The 14,057-nt window shown below is 55.1% G+C and overlaps 1 protein-coding gene across 2 annotated transcripts in view; it reads left to right on the top strand.

The window, feature by feature from the left end:
• Positions 1-13,116, top strand: part of NEK6 (NIMA related kinase 6) — a 67,240-nt gene extending 54,124 nt beyond the window's left edge. Inside the window, exons 8-10 of one of the 2 annotated variants that reach the window (XM_080669373.1) lie at positions 3,121-3,215; positions 8,732-8,845; positions 11,596-13,116. In XM_080669373.1, coding sequence (XP_080525499.1) covers positions 3,121-3,215; positions 8,732-8,845; positions 11,596-11,706 — 320 coding nt within the window. In that variant the 3' untranslated portion in view covers positions 11,707-13,116. The remainder of the gene's footprint in view (positions 1-3,120; positions 3,216-8,731; positions 8,846-11,595) is intronic. The other variant, XM_080669374.1, reaches the window with a different exon arrangement.
• Positions 13,117-14,057: the final 941 nt, after the last annotated feature.

Below are 14,057 nucleotides of genomic sequence, written 5' to 3' on the forward strand. Positions count from 1 at the left end.
TCCAACCTCACAGCTGGGCCGTGCAGGACCTGGGCTTGTCCTGGCCACAGAGAAGCGGGTGGAGCCTCCTTCCTTGTTGAGTGCCAGCACTCCCACGAGTGTGCCCTGCCGGCGTCAGATAGGCCCTATGGAACCTTTGTCAAGTGCATAGACGGTCCTCCCAGCCAGGCACCCCTAGGGACCGTGTCAGTGTGCTTACAGAGCCCTGCAGAGATGTGTCCCTGGGCCTCCTCCCACCCATCCCAGCAGCCCGGGACACCTGGGAGCAGTTGGCCCAGCAGCCTGGGACACCTGGGAGCAGTTGGCCTAGAAAACCTGTTTCAGCAGGTAAATCCCAGCTCTGAGTGCTGACACCTGGGGAGGAGGTCACAGGAGGTCACACCGATCTAGCCAGTGGTGCCTGCTTTGTCTGCCGTGTCCCTGGCATTTTTAGGGACACAAACTGTTAGAGCAGTGGTCGGCAAACTCATTAGTCAACAGAGCCAAATATCAACAGTACAACGATTGAAATTGCTTTTGAGAGCCAAATTTTTTAAACTTAAACGTCTTCTAACGCCACTTCTTCAAAATAGACTCGCCCAGGCCGTGGTATTTTGTGGAAGAGCCACACTCAAGGGGCCGAAGAGCTGCAGTTCGCCGACCACTGTAGAGCAAGACAAACTGATGCCGGAGAGAGAAGGGGGGTGTGTGTCTCAGGGGACTGCAAGTGCAGAATTGATCAGGCCTAGGATGCAAACTACACTTGTCTCTTTGTTCACTCATTCACTCAAGAAGGATTTGTGCCAGGCCCTGCCACTCACGGGAAGGCCCCACCCTCTGGAACTTACAGGCTGGGATGGAAATGCATCTGGAGGCTTCACCAAGAACCAAGCATTGTTCTAATCAGTACATCCCGGGTCTGGCCTCATTGAGCACTCCAGGCACCTGGGGTGGGAGCCGCCATAGAGCAGGTGATCAGATGGAGAAGCCCAGGTGCAGTAAGGTGGGCGAGGGGGGGATGAGGTCATACCTCAGTTTCCCACCCGACTCCCTGAGTCAGTGGGTGAGACCCCAATACCTAGGAACACACTCTGCTGTATGGAGTCAAAGAATTGCACCCACAATTCCTTAGTGTGGGAACTAGAAATAGGCAGGTGCTTGTACGAATGCAAACAATGTGAAATTAAGTCAATGCTGCTGAAAGTACAATGATTTTCCAGCGTCACCACCTCTCCTGAGAGCGCTGTGTAGCTCGGCATGGGGTCAGCTGGTAATTCATTGAAGGACGTGATGATAAGCGGTGACAGATGAGCCTGGTGGAGGTGTGCCTGTGTGTGGGCATGCACACGTGTGGTGTGTGTACGTGCATGCATGTGTGTGTACATGTGTTGCTGTGGAGAGTCTGCCCTTTCTCCTGTGGGGGATAAGGAGCCAGCTGGGCATGGGGGGCAGGGCCCCTGCTTTGGTGGGTAGGGTGGGTGGGAATGGGCAGGACAGGAGGGACGAAGCCAGTTAGTTGTCCAGGCGAATGCTGGCAGGGGACAGACGGGGAGGGGACACCTCAGAGGCGGGGCCTGGTGGGATGCGGGGTGCAGCAGAGAGCAGTGCAGCTCACACTGCCAGTGCCAAGGAACCTGCTCTTGGGGTTCCAGAACCTCCTTGGTTCTTGCCCTGCTCTCGCCATCCTCTCCCTTCAACCTGCAGGAGGTTGCTCTATCCCCGTGGTCGGCAAACTGCGGCTCGCGAGCCACATGCGGCTCTTTGGCCCCTTGAGTGTGGCTCTTCCACAAAATACCACGGCCTGGGCGAGTCTATTTTGAAGAAGTGGCGTTAGAAGACGTTTAAGTTTAAAAAATTTGGCTCTCAAAAGAAATTTCAATCGTACTGTTGATATTTGGCTCTGTGGACTAATGAGTTTGCCGACCACTGCTCTATCCCCACCTTCCACACGGGAAACCAGGGCTCCAAAGGGTGGGGGAGGGACCCTGGCACCATGAGCTCGGCCTCTGCATTTCACTGGTGGGGACACCCAGGCTAGGAGCAGTTCAGCTCTCTGCTGGGGAGCGGCTGGAGTGAGTCAGGCCCACAGGGTGCAGCTCCCAGTGCCCCCTTGCCCCAGCCGTGCTGTCCAGCCCAGGCGAGGCCCCGTCCCGCCTGGACGACAGATACGGTGACACCATGTTCCTCCAGTCACTTCAACCCCACCGTGTGGGGAAGCCATGCAGCCCGCAGACACCAGCCTTCCTCCATGTGGAATCTGCCGTTTTCATAGCTAATGAACATGTTTCAAACACCGTGAGCATTTCAAACCACGGCCAAGTTTGTTTTGACAGGCGCATCTCGGGGAAGCGGGGCCCCTTTAATCAGCCTCCGCTTTGAGGTCCCCAGTTCTCTGATATCTGGCCGGGTTTGAAATCTGGGCGTTCTAGGTACAGAGGCAGGAAGGTCAGGGTTTCTCCGGCGCCTCTTTCATATGCAGAGCCAGGCCCCCCCGCCCCCCACCCCCCCCCCCACTGAGGAGAGAGGGTGGCTCAGGCTGGCTGGTCTGAGGGGGATGTTGCTGGAAGGGGATTCGAGATCTGCTGTTGGCTGTGCGTCTGAGCATCCGTCAGACTGTGCTGCTGCTCTGCCTGCCCAAGTGCCCGCAGAGGACGCCCTGGGGCAGGACGAGGGCCGTCCACGTGACATTTGGGGCACCTCCTCTTGCCAGCTTCTCCCACTCTTCCCCAGTCACTGCTCCCCTGGGGCTTGGGGACACAATCTAGCTTCTTTGAAGTCTCTCATCTTTATCTTGAAAACTAATGCAAGTTTTGCATTATGCTTCAGAATGTTTGAGGACTTGTCAGTATAAAAATCGGGTTTCACAGACTTATTCCCAGGGGACACTGGCAAAACAGGAGGGGCTGTGTTCACCCCCGAAACAAGTTGAGGATCCCTCTGATGAAGCAGAGCACTCCAACCTTAAGTCTCACAGACCAAGGCAGAGCATCTGGCCCAGCCCTCTCATTTGAAAGCGGAGGGGACAGGAGGAGGGAAAGGCACAGACCAGGATTCCTGTGAGAGAGCCCAGGTCTCTCCCCAGCCCTCCCCTCCCCCATGCTCTGCACAGAGAATAAGCACCATCCCCTTGCTGTGTTTCAGTGGGGACGCCATACTACATGTCACCGGAGAGGATCCATGAGAACGGATACAACTTCAAGTCCGACATCTGGTCCCTGGGCTGTTTGCTATATGAGGTGAGCTCAGCGGCATTTGGTAGGGCATTCGTGGCGGGCATCCAGCTGGGGCAAGGGTGCACCCCACCAGCTCAGTGGGAACCCAGGGATGGGTGGTAGCCATCTGTGGCATCTGGGTCCATTCCCAGATCTGGTGGCCATCCTGGCTGGAGGGCCTGGAGGTGCCATTTTGACTTAGTGTGTGCATGCATATGCGCGTGCAAGGTGTGACCTCATTTTATACTGAGCAACTGAAGCGGGGGTGGGGGGGGGGGCGGGTTGCCCTGGGGCTATTGGGGGGTTGATGAGAACTGAGCTTTGAACTCAGGTCCTCCTGGCCAAAGTCTGGGTCCACACCAGGACCCTGCCTCTCTCTCACCTCAATCACCATGGCCCTCCTTGAGGCGTGAGTGGCACCAGGCTCGGAGGAGGCCCTGGGCACTGGCGGGCAGGCCTGACCTGAGGCGGGGCCTGCGGTTGGCAGGCTGCCGCCGATCACGTCTCCGTCTTTGCTTTGGCCAGTGGAAGCCTAAGTGCAGCTCAGCTTCTGTCCCCGTGGAGGACTCGGCTCTGTCCTCCTGCCCTCCTAGACATTATCCCTGGTCCAGATGGTTGGGTCCTGCTTTTCCATTCTGCATTGGGGATTCCCGTAAGCTGTCTTGCCTCTGTGAACTGTGAGGGTCCCCGAACATAAACCAACAGACAGGCAGGCTGAGCAGGGGGGGACGGCGTGCATGGCCGAGGTCCCGGTGCTCCCAGCCAGCCTCCCACTGGAGAGCAGCCCTGCCCCCTGCCTGGGCCTTTGTCTCGGCACCTAGAGGCAGCTGCAGCCGGAGCCCATCCGGTCTCCCCGGGCCAGGCAGCCCTTCGAGTCCTTGTCTTGGGCAGCTGAACCCGTCTAACGAGGCAGTGGCCGTGTTTGTGGTGCCCAGCACGGAGGCTCTGGTTCGCCGGGTTGATTTATTTGTTGGCTATGTGTGGGGCCACGCGACTTGTAGCCTGGGAGGGACATAGCAGCAGTAGGAAGTCGATGAAATCAATCAGGCAAGTCCTGTGGGCACTAACGTATTCAGGGACAGCAGGACTGATCTCAAGCTAATGGCCCTGGGCCTCCCACAGAAGGGGACTTGTGTGGCTGACGTGGCCAGCCCTTCTGGGAGTGACAGTTGGCAAAGGGCGCTGCCTGGGCTGCCTCCCCACTCCCCCAGACCCACTCTCCGAAGCTGATGTTTTCCCAGCAGACGGGGAGGGAGGCGCGTCTGAGCCCAGGGCTTGGTAATTGGAAGGAAACATCCCGCAGACACGGCAGGAGCTCCCCTCCCGCCTGGTGGGTTCCGGGGGCGCCAGCCTCACAGCTGCACAGGTCCCCCACCCACTCAGCCCCGTCTGAGGATTCGGTGTGGCCCCTGTGGAGCACACCTGGGCACTGGCCAGAGAAACCTGCCCCTCACAGGGACAGGCCTGCCCTTCCCGAGCCCGGTGAGGGCGGGAAGAACCAAAGCCCCTGGTGGGTTTCCCGTGGCTTCTGTAACCGCTCACCAGAGTTGATGGCCTCAGGAATACAAAATCACTCTGCTCTGGAGGGAGAGGTCCAAAATCAGTTGCACTGGACTAAAGGCAAGTGTCATCAGGCTGGTTCGTTCGGCCACCTACATTCCTGGGCTCATGACCCCATCACTCCCTCGACACACCTCCTCCTGTAGCCAATCACCTTCCACCTCCCTCTCATAAGGACACGTGTGGCTACAGTTAGGGCCCACCTGGTCGCCTGGGATAAAATTCCACCCAGAGATTCTTACACCCACCAAATCCCTTCTACATATAAGGTAACATACTCACAGGCTCCAAGGATTGGGGTGAGGACCTCTTTAGGGGCCAACATTCAGCCCACCACACCCCACTTCACCTGGGCAGCCAGATGCCCTCTGAGGACCTCCTGGGGTCACCTAAGATGCTGATGGTGACCGTCTAGTGAGGAGCCACCACAAGGCACTACACCTGGCCCAGGCCCAGGCCCTCAGTGCTGGGTGCCAAGTGGGATCTGTGTGGAAGAGGTCAGCATGGGAGGTGCCACAGCACTGCCCGGACACTGGAATGAATGGCAAGGATCGCATCAGCACGGTCCCAGCCTCGCTGTAAGGGAGGAAGCTGAGGCTCAGAGGTGGAGAGACTTCCTGGTGTCACACAGCACGGAAGTGGCCAAGCGGGGCCCTGGTCCCCAGGCTGCCTGTTAAAGCCCACCCTCCTGTAGACTGGAGCTGGGCCTCTCCCTTCTCGCCAGCCCGCGGGTAGGCGTAGCCTCAGTGGAGAGAGATGCGGGGGGGGGGGGGGGGGGGGCGGTCGTCTCTGCCCAGAGCCCTGTGAGGGGGAAGCGGGTGGTGAGGAGCCAGAGCCGTCAGCAGTGGGAGCTCCCAGCAGAGGTGCCCGAGTTCGGCCCAGTTGGGAAGCCTGGTGGTTTATTCTGATTACCCAGCACGCCCCGTGGAGGCGCCCAGCGGGCTGCCGTGCTCTGCAGAATCTATCTATCTACACGGGAGCTGAAGGAATTGGCTCATTCAGTGCCGGCCCCAGGATCCTCAGCTGGGGGGCCTCACAGCTGCCTCCAGGGGCCCGTGAGGTACCGAGAGCCAGCAAGAAAGCAGGCAGGGCAAAGACAGGATCAGCTGCACCTTGTTGGGAATCCTGCTCTGGGATTCTGGCCTGAGCCGGAAAATGGTCTGGGTGCCCCTCCCTCGTGGAGGGGCAGGGCTGCAGACTGCTTGGCCTCTGGGTTCAGACTCTGGGACGTGCTGGGGAGATGCTGGGTGACGAGAGGGGTGTCTGAGTCCCTGACAGGGTGGGAGTCTCAGGCACTGTCCTCAGCAGTTGGATCCCGTTCTCCCCGACATCGCAGACCACACACACCAGTTCCTCTGAGCCCTCCCAGTGGGGCAAGTGCCCACACGCTCCCATTTCCCAGGCCATGTGTCACCCCAATAACACCAGACAGAAAAAGGTCTGCATTTGAGGAGACCTTGACTTCGGCAGGTCTAACAAGGCAGCCAGTATCAGCCCCAAAGAGCAATTCCTCTTCTCTTTGACCAGTCGGAGGAGTGGCCACTGGTACAGGGAGATCTCGCCATCAGGGTAATCGGTCTAATCCCAGCGCCTCCAGCAGCCCCCAAGGTTCCTGCACAGCCCCATGCCCTGATCCAGGTGGAAGGCCGGCAGCTGGGGGGGGGGGGGGGGGGGGTCGCTGCTTCCACTAGCCGCCTCTGGCATGGCCCACTGCTAACCCTGTTCAATACACTTTTCCAAACAGTAAAGGGAGGGAGAAATGATCTGAGGGGATGGTGGATATGGGGCTTGCCCCTCGCCAATTTCTGGGCCCTTTTGGAATCGCAAACAGCAAGGTTTTTCCAAATCAGATCAGACTGACTGGTTGAAAGCATCACCAAGCCCCTCCTCCCAGGTGGGACACATGAAAAACCAGAGCCTGTGTTAATGGGACCAACACTTAAATGTCCTTTCTACTCTGAGCAGAACCACTGCAGGAAAACCCATCCTAATCTCCCGCCACAACTTGGAGGGCACCAGATCACCCGAGTGACCCCTAACCTCAGCTGCTCTCCGCTGTGGCAACAAATGCCTTTAGAAACTGCCCAATTAACCCTTTGCACCCAAGGTTCTCATTTTAATTACTGGAAATGCACCCCCATGCGATGCCACTTTGCACACTTGCGGTAAAGCCAGCTCCCAGTCAGGCTGGCAGAGCCAGCAGGAGGCAGGGCCTCCGCACCCTCATCCTTCCTACCAGTGCCAGGGCTGCTCGCTCTGTGTAGCCTTGTCTCATTCCAGACGGGTTCCCAGCCCTCCTAGAGGGGCCCAGACCCCTGGCCCCAGCAGTAGAGAGGCGAGGCTGGCCCTGAACCCCACTGGAAGCATTTGGCCTGCCCCAGGCCTCTAGGCCCACGGGTGCTGCCCAGACACACTCTGGGCCTGGGTCAGAGGAAGCCCCCAAACCTCCAGGCCGCACTGCTGCCTCCCAGTAGCCGTTTGTAAATCCAGGGATGCTGCTGGGCCCTTTGGAGGCAGGCCCAGCTCTTGCGGTCACCAGACCTGTTCACAGCAGTGAACAGAGGATGGGGGTAGGTGGAAGCTAAAGCCAATGGGTACTCACAAGCCCAGCTCCCTGCCCTGATAGGGCGCACTGGCCACCTCCAGGCCTGAGGACAGTGAGGATTCCTCCCATGTCCCAATGCCCTGCCACAGCCAGAGCCCAGGAGCCTTGCCTGGATCTGTGCAGAGCGGCCTTGGCAGCCTGGCTCCTCCAAGGGAACGAGGGCCAGACAGACAGGCAGGCACGACTGCCCGGCTGCACTTCATTAGCAGGAGGCGCTGGGCTGCCTTTTGGCGGTAGGCAACAGGGAGCGGGAGTGACAAGAAGCACTTGAATCCCATTACGGATTAACCAGCAGATGGGGCCGCGGGCACCGTGCTGGGCTGCCATGCTGCTGCCTCAGGGAGCCTGCTCACGGCTCCCGTGTGCCCCCTCTGAAGATACCCCCAAAAGTGCTCTGGTGGGGTGGGGAGTCTGGGAGCCCTCCAGCAGAGTGAGGCCTGGGAGTTCCCTGACTGACCCGCTGGGGCCACCACAGCCCTTTTGCTTCCCAGTGCCCCAGGTGCGTGCGTGCGTGCGTGCGTGCCTGCCTGCAGGGTGGAGCTGATGCCCACCAGAGATGAAGCTCAGCCTGTGGCGCCTCCTCCTGGGCCAGCCAAGCCTCACCACAGCCCTGCAGGTGGAGCCTCTTCCCACGTTAGGGACAAGGAAACCACAGGTCAGACACACAGCAAGCACGCCGAGAGCAGAGCAGGGAATTGGGCAAGCGGAGGCTGCCTGTAGAGCCTGGAGCCTCCGGGACACTGTCCCAGGCCCCTGTGTCAGGGTGGCACCCGGCCCGCCCGTCTGCCTGCCCTCCCTGGTGTCTGGGCATCCAGCTTCCAAGACAGAAGCAGCCAGGCCTTCAGACAGCAGCTCTGTTGTGGGCTGGAGAAAACAACCAGAATTAAAGCCAAAAATGAAATGCCTCATCACCCCCCTCAATGTTTGTCCTTAGGTAATTCCCTAACTTTATTACTTAAATAAACATCCTCCCACGGGTGTTTTGGAATTGCTCCTTAGAAAAATATAGGCCGGTGCGCCGAGAGGACCTGCCAGGCCCAGACACCAATCCCAGTGAGCAGAGCCCATTCGCCATCTGCTGTGTGCAGACCACCGTCGGTCCTGGAGAGCCGAGGCGTGAGGCAGGGTGTGGGCCTGCAGGCAGCTGGCCCCCAGTCTTTGGCTGATTGCCTTTAAAGTTTTGTCACCGAAACCTTTGTCCCATTTAATTTGCTAATGTAACAAGGATTGTAACAAAGGCCACTTCTGTGGAATCCCAACTTCCTTGGGTTTTGGGGGACGTCCTGCTGGACAGTCGCTGTAGTGGAGACAGGAGGGCCACACCCCACTCTCGACCCCAAGGCTGAAAACTCCTCTCCCAACCCTTCCCCTGCAGATGGCAGCTCTCCAAAGCCCCTTCTATGGAGACAAGATGAACCTCTTCTCCCTCTGCCAGAAGATCGAGCAGTGTGACTACCCCCCTCTCCCTGGAGAACATTACTCCGAGAAGGTGAGTCTGCTGCCCCAGGGCCAGACCTAGCGAGCCCATAGGGGGAGGGGGCTTGAGCTTGGGTTCACTTAACAGGGTGGAGGAGGGGAGATTTCTGGGAAAGTGACTCAGAGGGAGAAAATAGATGGTTGTTACTGAAGAGCTCTCAAAAATACCAGTGTGGGCCCCACAGCAGGTTGGTGGCCCACCCACTGGCACAGAAACCAGGAGCCCCGAGGAGGCAGTGGGCACACCTCTGACATTAGGGCTCGCTGCCACACGTCCCGGAGACGGGCTCTGCCTGGTGTCAGACAACAGGAACCAGACGCAGGAGGTGGCAGGACCGTAGCTGCCCCACTTCCCCAGAGACAGGAAACCCAGCAAACACACTGGTCTCCTTGCTGTCACAGACCTAGTCACACCTTGGGTTATTTTCAACATTTTCACCAGGGACACAGACTCTGACAGGTCTGCATGGGGCTCTGTCAGGTACCATGTGTGAGCATCATCTTCACCTGTTCTGGACCTCGAAAATAAGGCTAATATTTACCTTCATGAATAAAATGCGAGGATGAAATGACAGGTTTATAGCACAGCTTGGCTGAGGGTATAGACAGACACATAGGTTTACATATTCCCTCTACTGTTCTTGGATGAGACACTGAACTTTTCTGAGTCTCAGTTTTCTCATCTGTAAAATGGGGGTAATCCTATAATCTACCTCACAGGGTCAGTGCACATAATGTGCTCAGTCTAGCAACAGGCTTAAAATGACCCCATCATCATCAAAAGTAGCTTTTGGATGTAGCAAAGGGCCTATTCATAGTAAATGCTTAGTAAGCATCAACTATTATTGTCATTTCTGTTCAAGGTTAATACTAGTAGATCCATTATTATTTCTGTCCCAGGTCAACACTAGTGGGTGAAGGGGAGTCTGCAGGACTACAGGCCACTCACTGCCTCAGGATAATGACATTTCACATTGATTGGGTCCTCCCCCATCCTATTTACCGTGAGGAAACTGAGACACAGACAGGTTAAGTCACTTGCCCAAGGTCACGTAACTTGCAAGTGGTGGAGGCAGGATTTGAACCCAGCCTCTGAACTTGATGCCAGGCTCGCTGGTTTCAGACTCCCCGGGGACAGGCCCGGAGACTGTTCAGTCTCTCATGGCTTTTGCTTCAGTGGCCTACCAAGTTCTCCGTGTACCCTTGGAGGAAGGGCTTGTGCTCTGGAGTTGGAGCTGGCAAAAAAGAAAAACTAGTTAGGGTTCTTTACAGTTAACAGCTGTTTTTGGTTTTTCTTTTGAATTTGGGATTCTATGCTAGAATTCCACCAAGAAGCCTGGAGCCACGGAACTCAGAGCACATCCTAACTTCTCTGTGCCTCAGTTTCCCGCTTATAAATGGCAACCATAACCTGCCTCCCAGGTATGAAGCTAAAATGAAGGAATCTGTATAAAGCCCTCAGCCGCCGCCTCCCGTCGTTCTCCTCCATGAGCTCCCGCTCCGCAGCCCCTGGCTTTCCCAGTTACGTGCACCTTTCTAGGCTGTGTGTCTGGGAGCGAGAGGTGCTTCTTGGCCCTGGAATCCCCTGCACACCTCACTTTTGAACTTCTGTCACCTCTTAGAAATGGAAATAGACAATTTTTTTTCTCCTGACTTCTAACATTTTCAAACATGCACTTACTGACAACTGCATGGTCTACTCACAAATGACAACGGGGGTCACATAAACTTGACCTTAATCCAGTTTTCTTGGGTACTTCACCTGTCAAGAGGCCAACCTTCACCTGAATCCTGAAAGGTCCGAAAAGTATCATCTCATCCTGGGCAACCTCGGTCTCCAGGAGTGTCCAGCAGCTGCAGGCTCAGCTCAGCTCAGCTCAGCTCAGCTCAGCTCAGCTGCCGGGGCCTTCCAGGGTTTATAAAGAGGTGGAATCCCAGAAATGTGACATACAACTCAGAGGGTTGCTTAAAATGCCTGACCCGGAACACCTCAGGAGTGACATGGACTGTGCAGCAGCCCCGGGGCCTCCTCAGACGCCCCGAGCACGGCCACAGAATCCACACGAGCCCTCTTCTTTAGGACCAGCCCTCCCTTCTCCTGCAGCTATCATGACCCCACAGGGCCAGCCCGCCCCTCCAGCAGCAAGTATTTAAATTGGGGGGGGGGGGGGGAGAGATGCAGTCAGCCCTGTGATGCAAGTTAAGATGTGGGCTTTTTAAGGTCATTATTTTAATTACCATTAAAATAATTGGCACTCTGGCTATCAGAAGGGAGGCGATCAGAGGCTCAAGGCGCCCCTCCCCCACCCCGAGGCGGCGCAGCCTTCAGTGTCTGTGTAATTAAAAGCTCTGTCTTTCATGAGCACAATAGAGGCCAGGGGGTGGGCAGACTGCAGCCCTGCTGCATGTTAATGCATTTATTATGATCAATAAGCCCTCGCCTTCAGTTTTGTCCTCTGGCTCGGGCATCTGCGTGACTGACAGCAAACACACACAGATTTGCCTAACAGTATGCACAGTTGAAACTTCAAAAATTATTTGGGGCAACCACTCTCAGGGTATTAAAGCATGGCCTTGGAGGCCAGACAGGCCTCGGATTGCCTGGTTCTGCGCAGTGGCTGTGACAGTGCGTCCATCACTTAGCCTCTTAGCATCATTGCTCACCCCTAGTTGCCTTGAGGGCTACATGATGCAGATAGTACTGCCAGAGCCTCAGCAAGGCTGCTTTCTTAAGACTAACACAAGCCGTCCTCTCCCTTGCAGTTACGAGAGCTGGTCAGTATGTGCATCTACCCCGACCCCAACCAGAGACCTGACATTGGATATGTGCACCAGGTTGCCAAACAGATGCACGTGTGGACTTCAAGCACCTGAACGTGGATGCGGCGTGCCTTATCAGAGCCAGCACCACTCTGCCTTACCTGGGTCTTCTCTCCAAAGCGGCCACCTGGTAGCCTAGATCCACTAAGACGAGAGGCTTCAGCAGGTTCCCGAGGGGGGCCAGCTTTTCAGCAGATGCTGAATGCAGAGCAGCTGGGGGGAGGGGCACTGGTCACATTACTGGTCGTCAAATTCAAAAGTCCTTTCTTTAAACTGTTGTGAACAATCTCAGCTGGGTTGTTAACAGGGTGTGTGGTTCAGCAAGCCATGACACACCCCTGTAATGTGAATCTTTAAGGTAATTCCTTCAGTGACTTGGTCAAGGTTGATGCTAACAGAACTGCGGGACTGTATGATTTGTAGTGAGCCTTTGAAAACGGCTGTAGCGAGTTCCGTTTAGCTCTTAGAAACATTTCAGTCAAGCTGTGTGCTTAATTTACTCTGTTGTTAAGGGATAAAGTGGACATAATATTTTAAATAAGTAGAGCGAAGATTTTCCTAATATTTTTATCTACGTTTTTAACTTGATGAATGAGGATGAGAACCTGGCAGAGCTTCAGAAGACAAACAGCATTTGAAAAGCATTGTCTTCCCTGCAATCCAGCCCAGCCATCCTCTCCTGACACTTGCTCTCTGCCAGGCACTTCATCACCTGCCGGAGTGCTGTCAGTTCATTTAATGATCAGTGTTAAGCATTTTCCGTGGGACGGAAGCATGGGATACAAAGCTATAAATATAAAACATGCCTTCAGGCTGTTCTCTGTACAAGTTCTGGTTCCGTAACTTCCTATCATGACCCTGGGCAAGTTTCTCAGCCTCTCTGAGCCTTAGTTTCCTCATCTGTAAAATGGGACTAATGATACCTACCTTCAGGGTGCTGACAGAATCTGAAATAAAATAAGCAAGTTGTCCAGCACATTGTAGATGATCCAAAAATGGCAGCCCTCACCCCGTCACAAAACTCAAGTCCATGGACCACGTAAATCAAGAATTAATGTACAACTGTATTATGTCTAGGAAACTAGAAATGTGTTCCTTTATTTCTTGTTCCCAAATAGGATTAACTGTGAAGACTAATTTATAAATGTGAACTTAAGGAAAACTCAAGCTCTGAAAGAAATAGATTGAATTTTGTCTTTATACTCGTTAATCCTCAGATGGTCCAAGTTGTCGTCCACTGACTTGGTGACAGTTCCGCCCTCCAGACAGAGCACACGCGCCCCTCCACATGCATCCTGGCCTGACTGAGCTCCCGATAAAGGACGTGGGCTGGGCTGCTGCTCTGTTTCCATGTGTGAACTCTGTCCTACTGTTAACACTGTCGGGTTTGAGAGATTTTCTTCAGATGCCACCTTTGCTTTGTATGTGTCCTCAATGTTTGAAATAAAACTGGGGAAGGGGGTTACTTGTGTGAATGAGTATGATTCGGGGAGAGTTTTAAAACAGCTTTACACTGAAGCACAATTCCTCGAGGCACCTTTAAAACACAACTTCTCAGGGCCCAGACATCCTGAGTAATCCCAGCATTTTTTTAAGCTCCCAGATAATTCTGACAGTCATCGGCCAAGGTGCTGCCCTAAACTAATTCCACTGTTCTCCCTGCCCCACTCCTGGCAGTCTAACCCGGGAGGCTGGTTCACACAGCCATGCTCTCTCAGGAGGGTCAAGGCCCTGTCTCCTCCCCAGCGCTGGCCACTGGAAGTTTTTCGGATTCCAGACAGGTGTTTTGCAAAGATTCTGCTTACAGTTCCGAGACCCTCCTGTGTCCCCCTTGGCAGAATCAGCATCAGACGCAGAACTTGCTTTCTGTGTCAGGAGAACCACTCTGCCTCTAGGACCCTGTGGAGGTGTACAATTTCAACCAGTCACCAGGTCTAAGTGTTTGTGAAATGAGCGTATCCTATTTATTACAAACAGTGGTCCCAAAGCATTGCTCTGACTTCCGTGAAATTTGCCTGAGAGTTCGACCAATTTCCCGCAGCTATGGCCAAGCAGACCTCCACCTACCTGCTTTGTCTTCCTACTTGGCTGCTGAGGGGAAAGGCTGTGCTGCACTCATCCTAAAAAAAAGAAAAAATTAAAAAGAGAGCACCCAGGGACCACCCTACCCCAAGGGAAGGAAAATTAATACAAGGAGTAAGTTAATAAAGGCTCACCTGAAGAATCAAAGTAACCTAATCTGACTTCTCCAACATGAACCTCGTCTGCTTTTAGGGATACGCTGCTCTTACACCCACCTGAACACAGACCCACTTGAGAAAGGATTAACGTCCTGAGGGGAGGCCAGGTCGATGGGCCTTAATGGCTAAAAAAACCACCACACAGCCCCTAGACCTCAGCCCCAG

The sequence above is a fragment of the Plecotus auritus genome (genome assembly GCF_963455305.1).
Source record: "Plecotus auritus genome assembly, chromosome: 5".
Lineage (NCBI taxonomy): Eukaryota > Metazoa > Chordata > Mammalia > Chiroptera > Vespertilionidae > Plecotus > Plecotus auritus.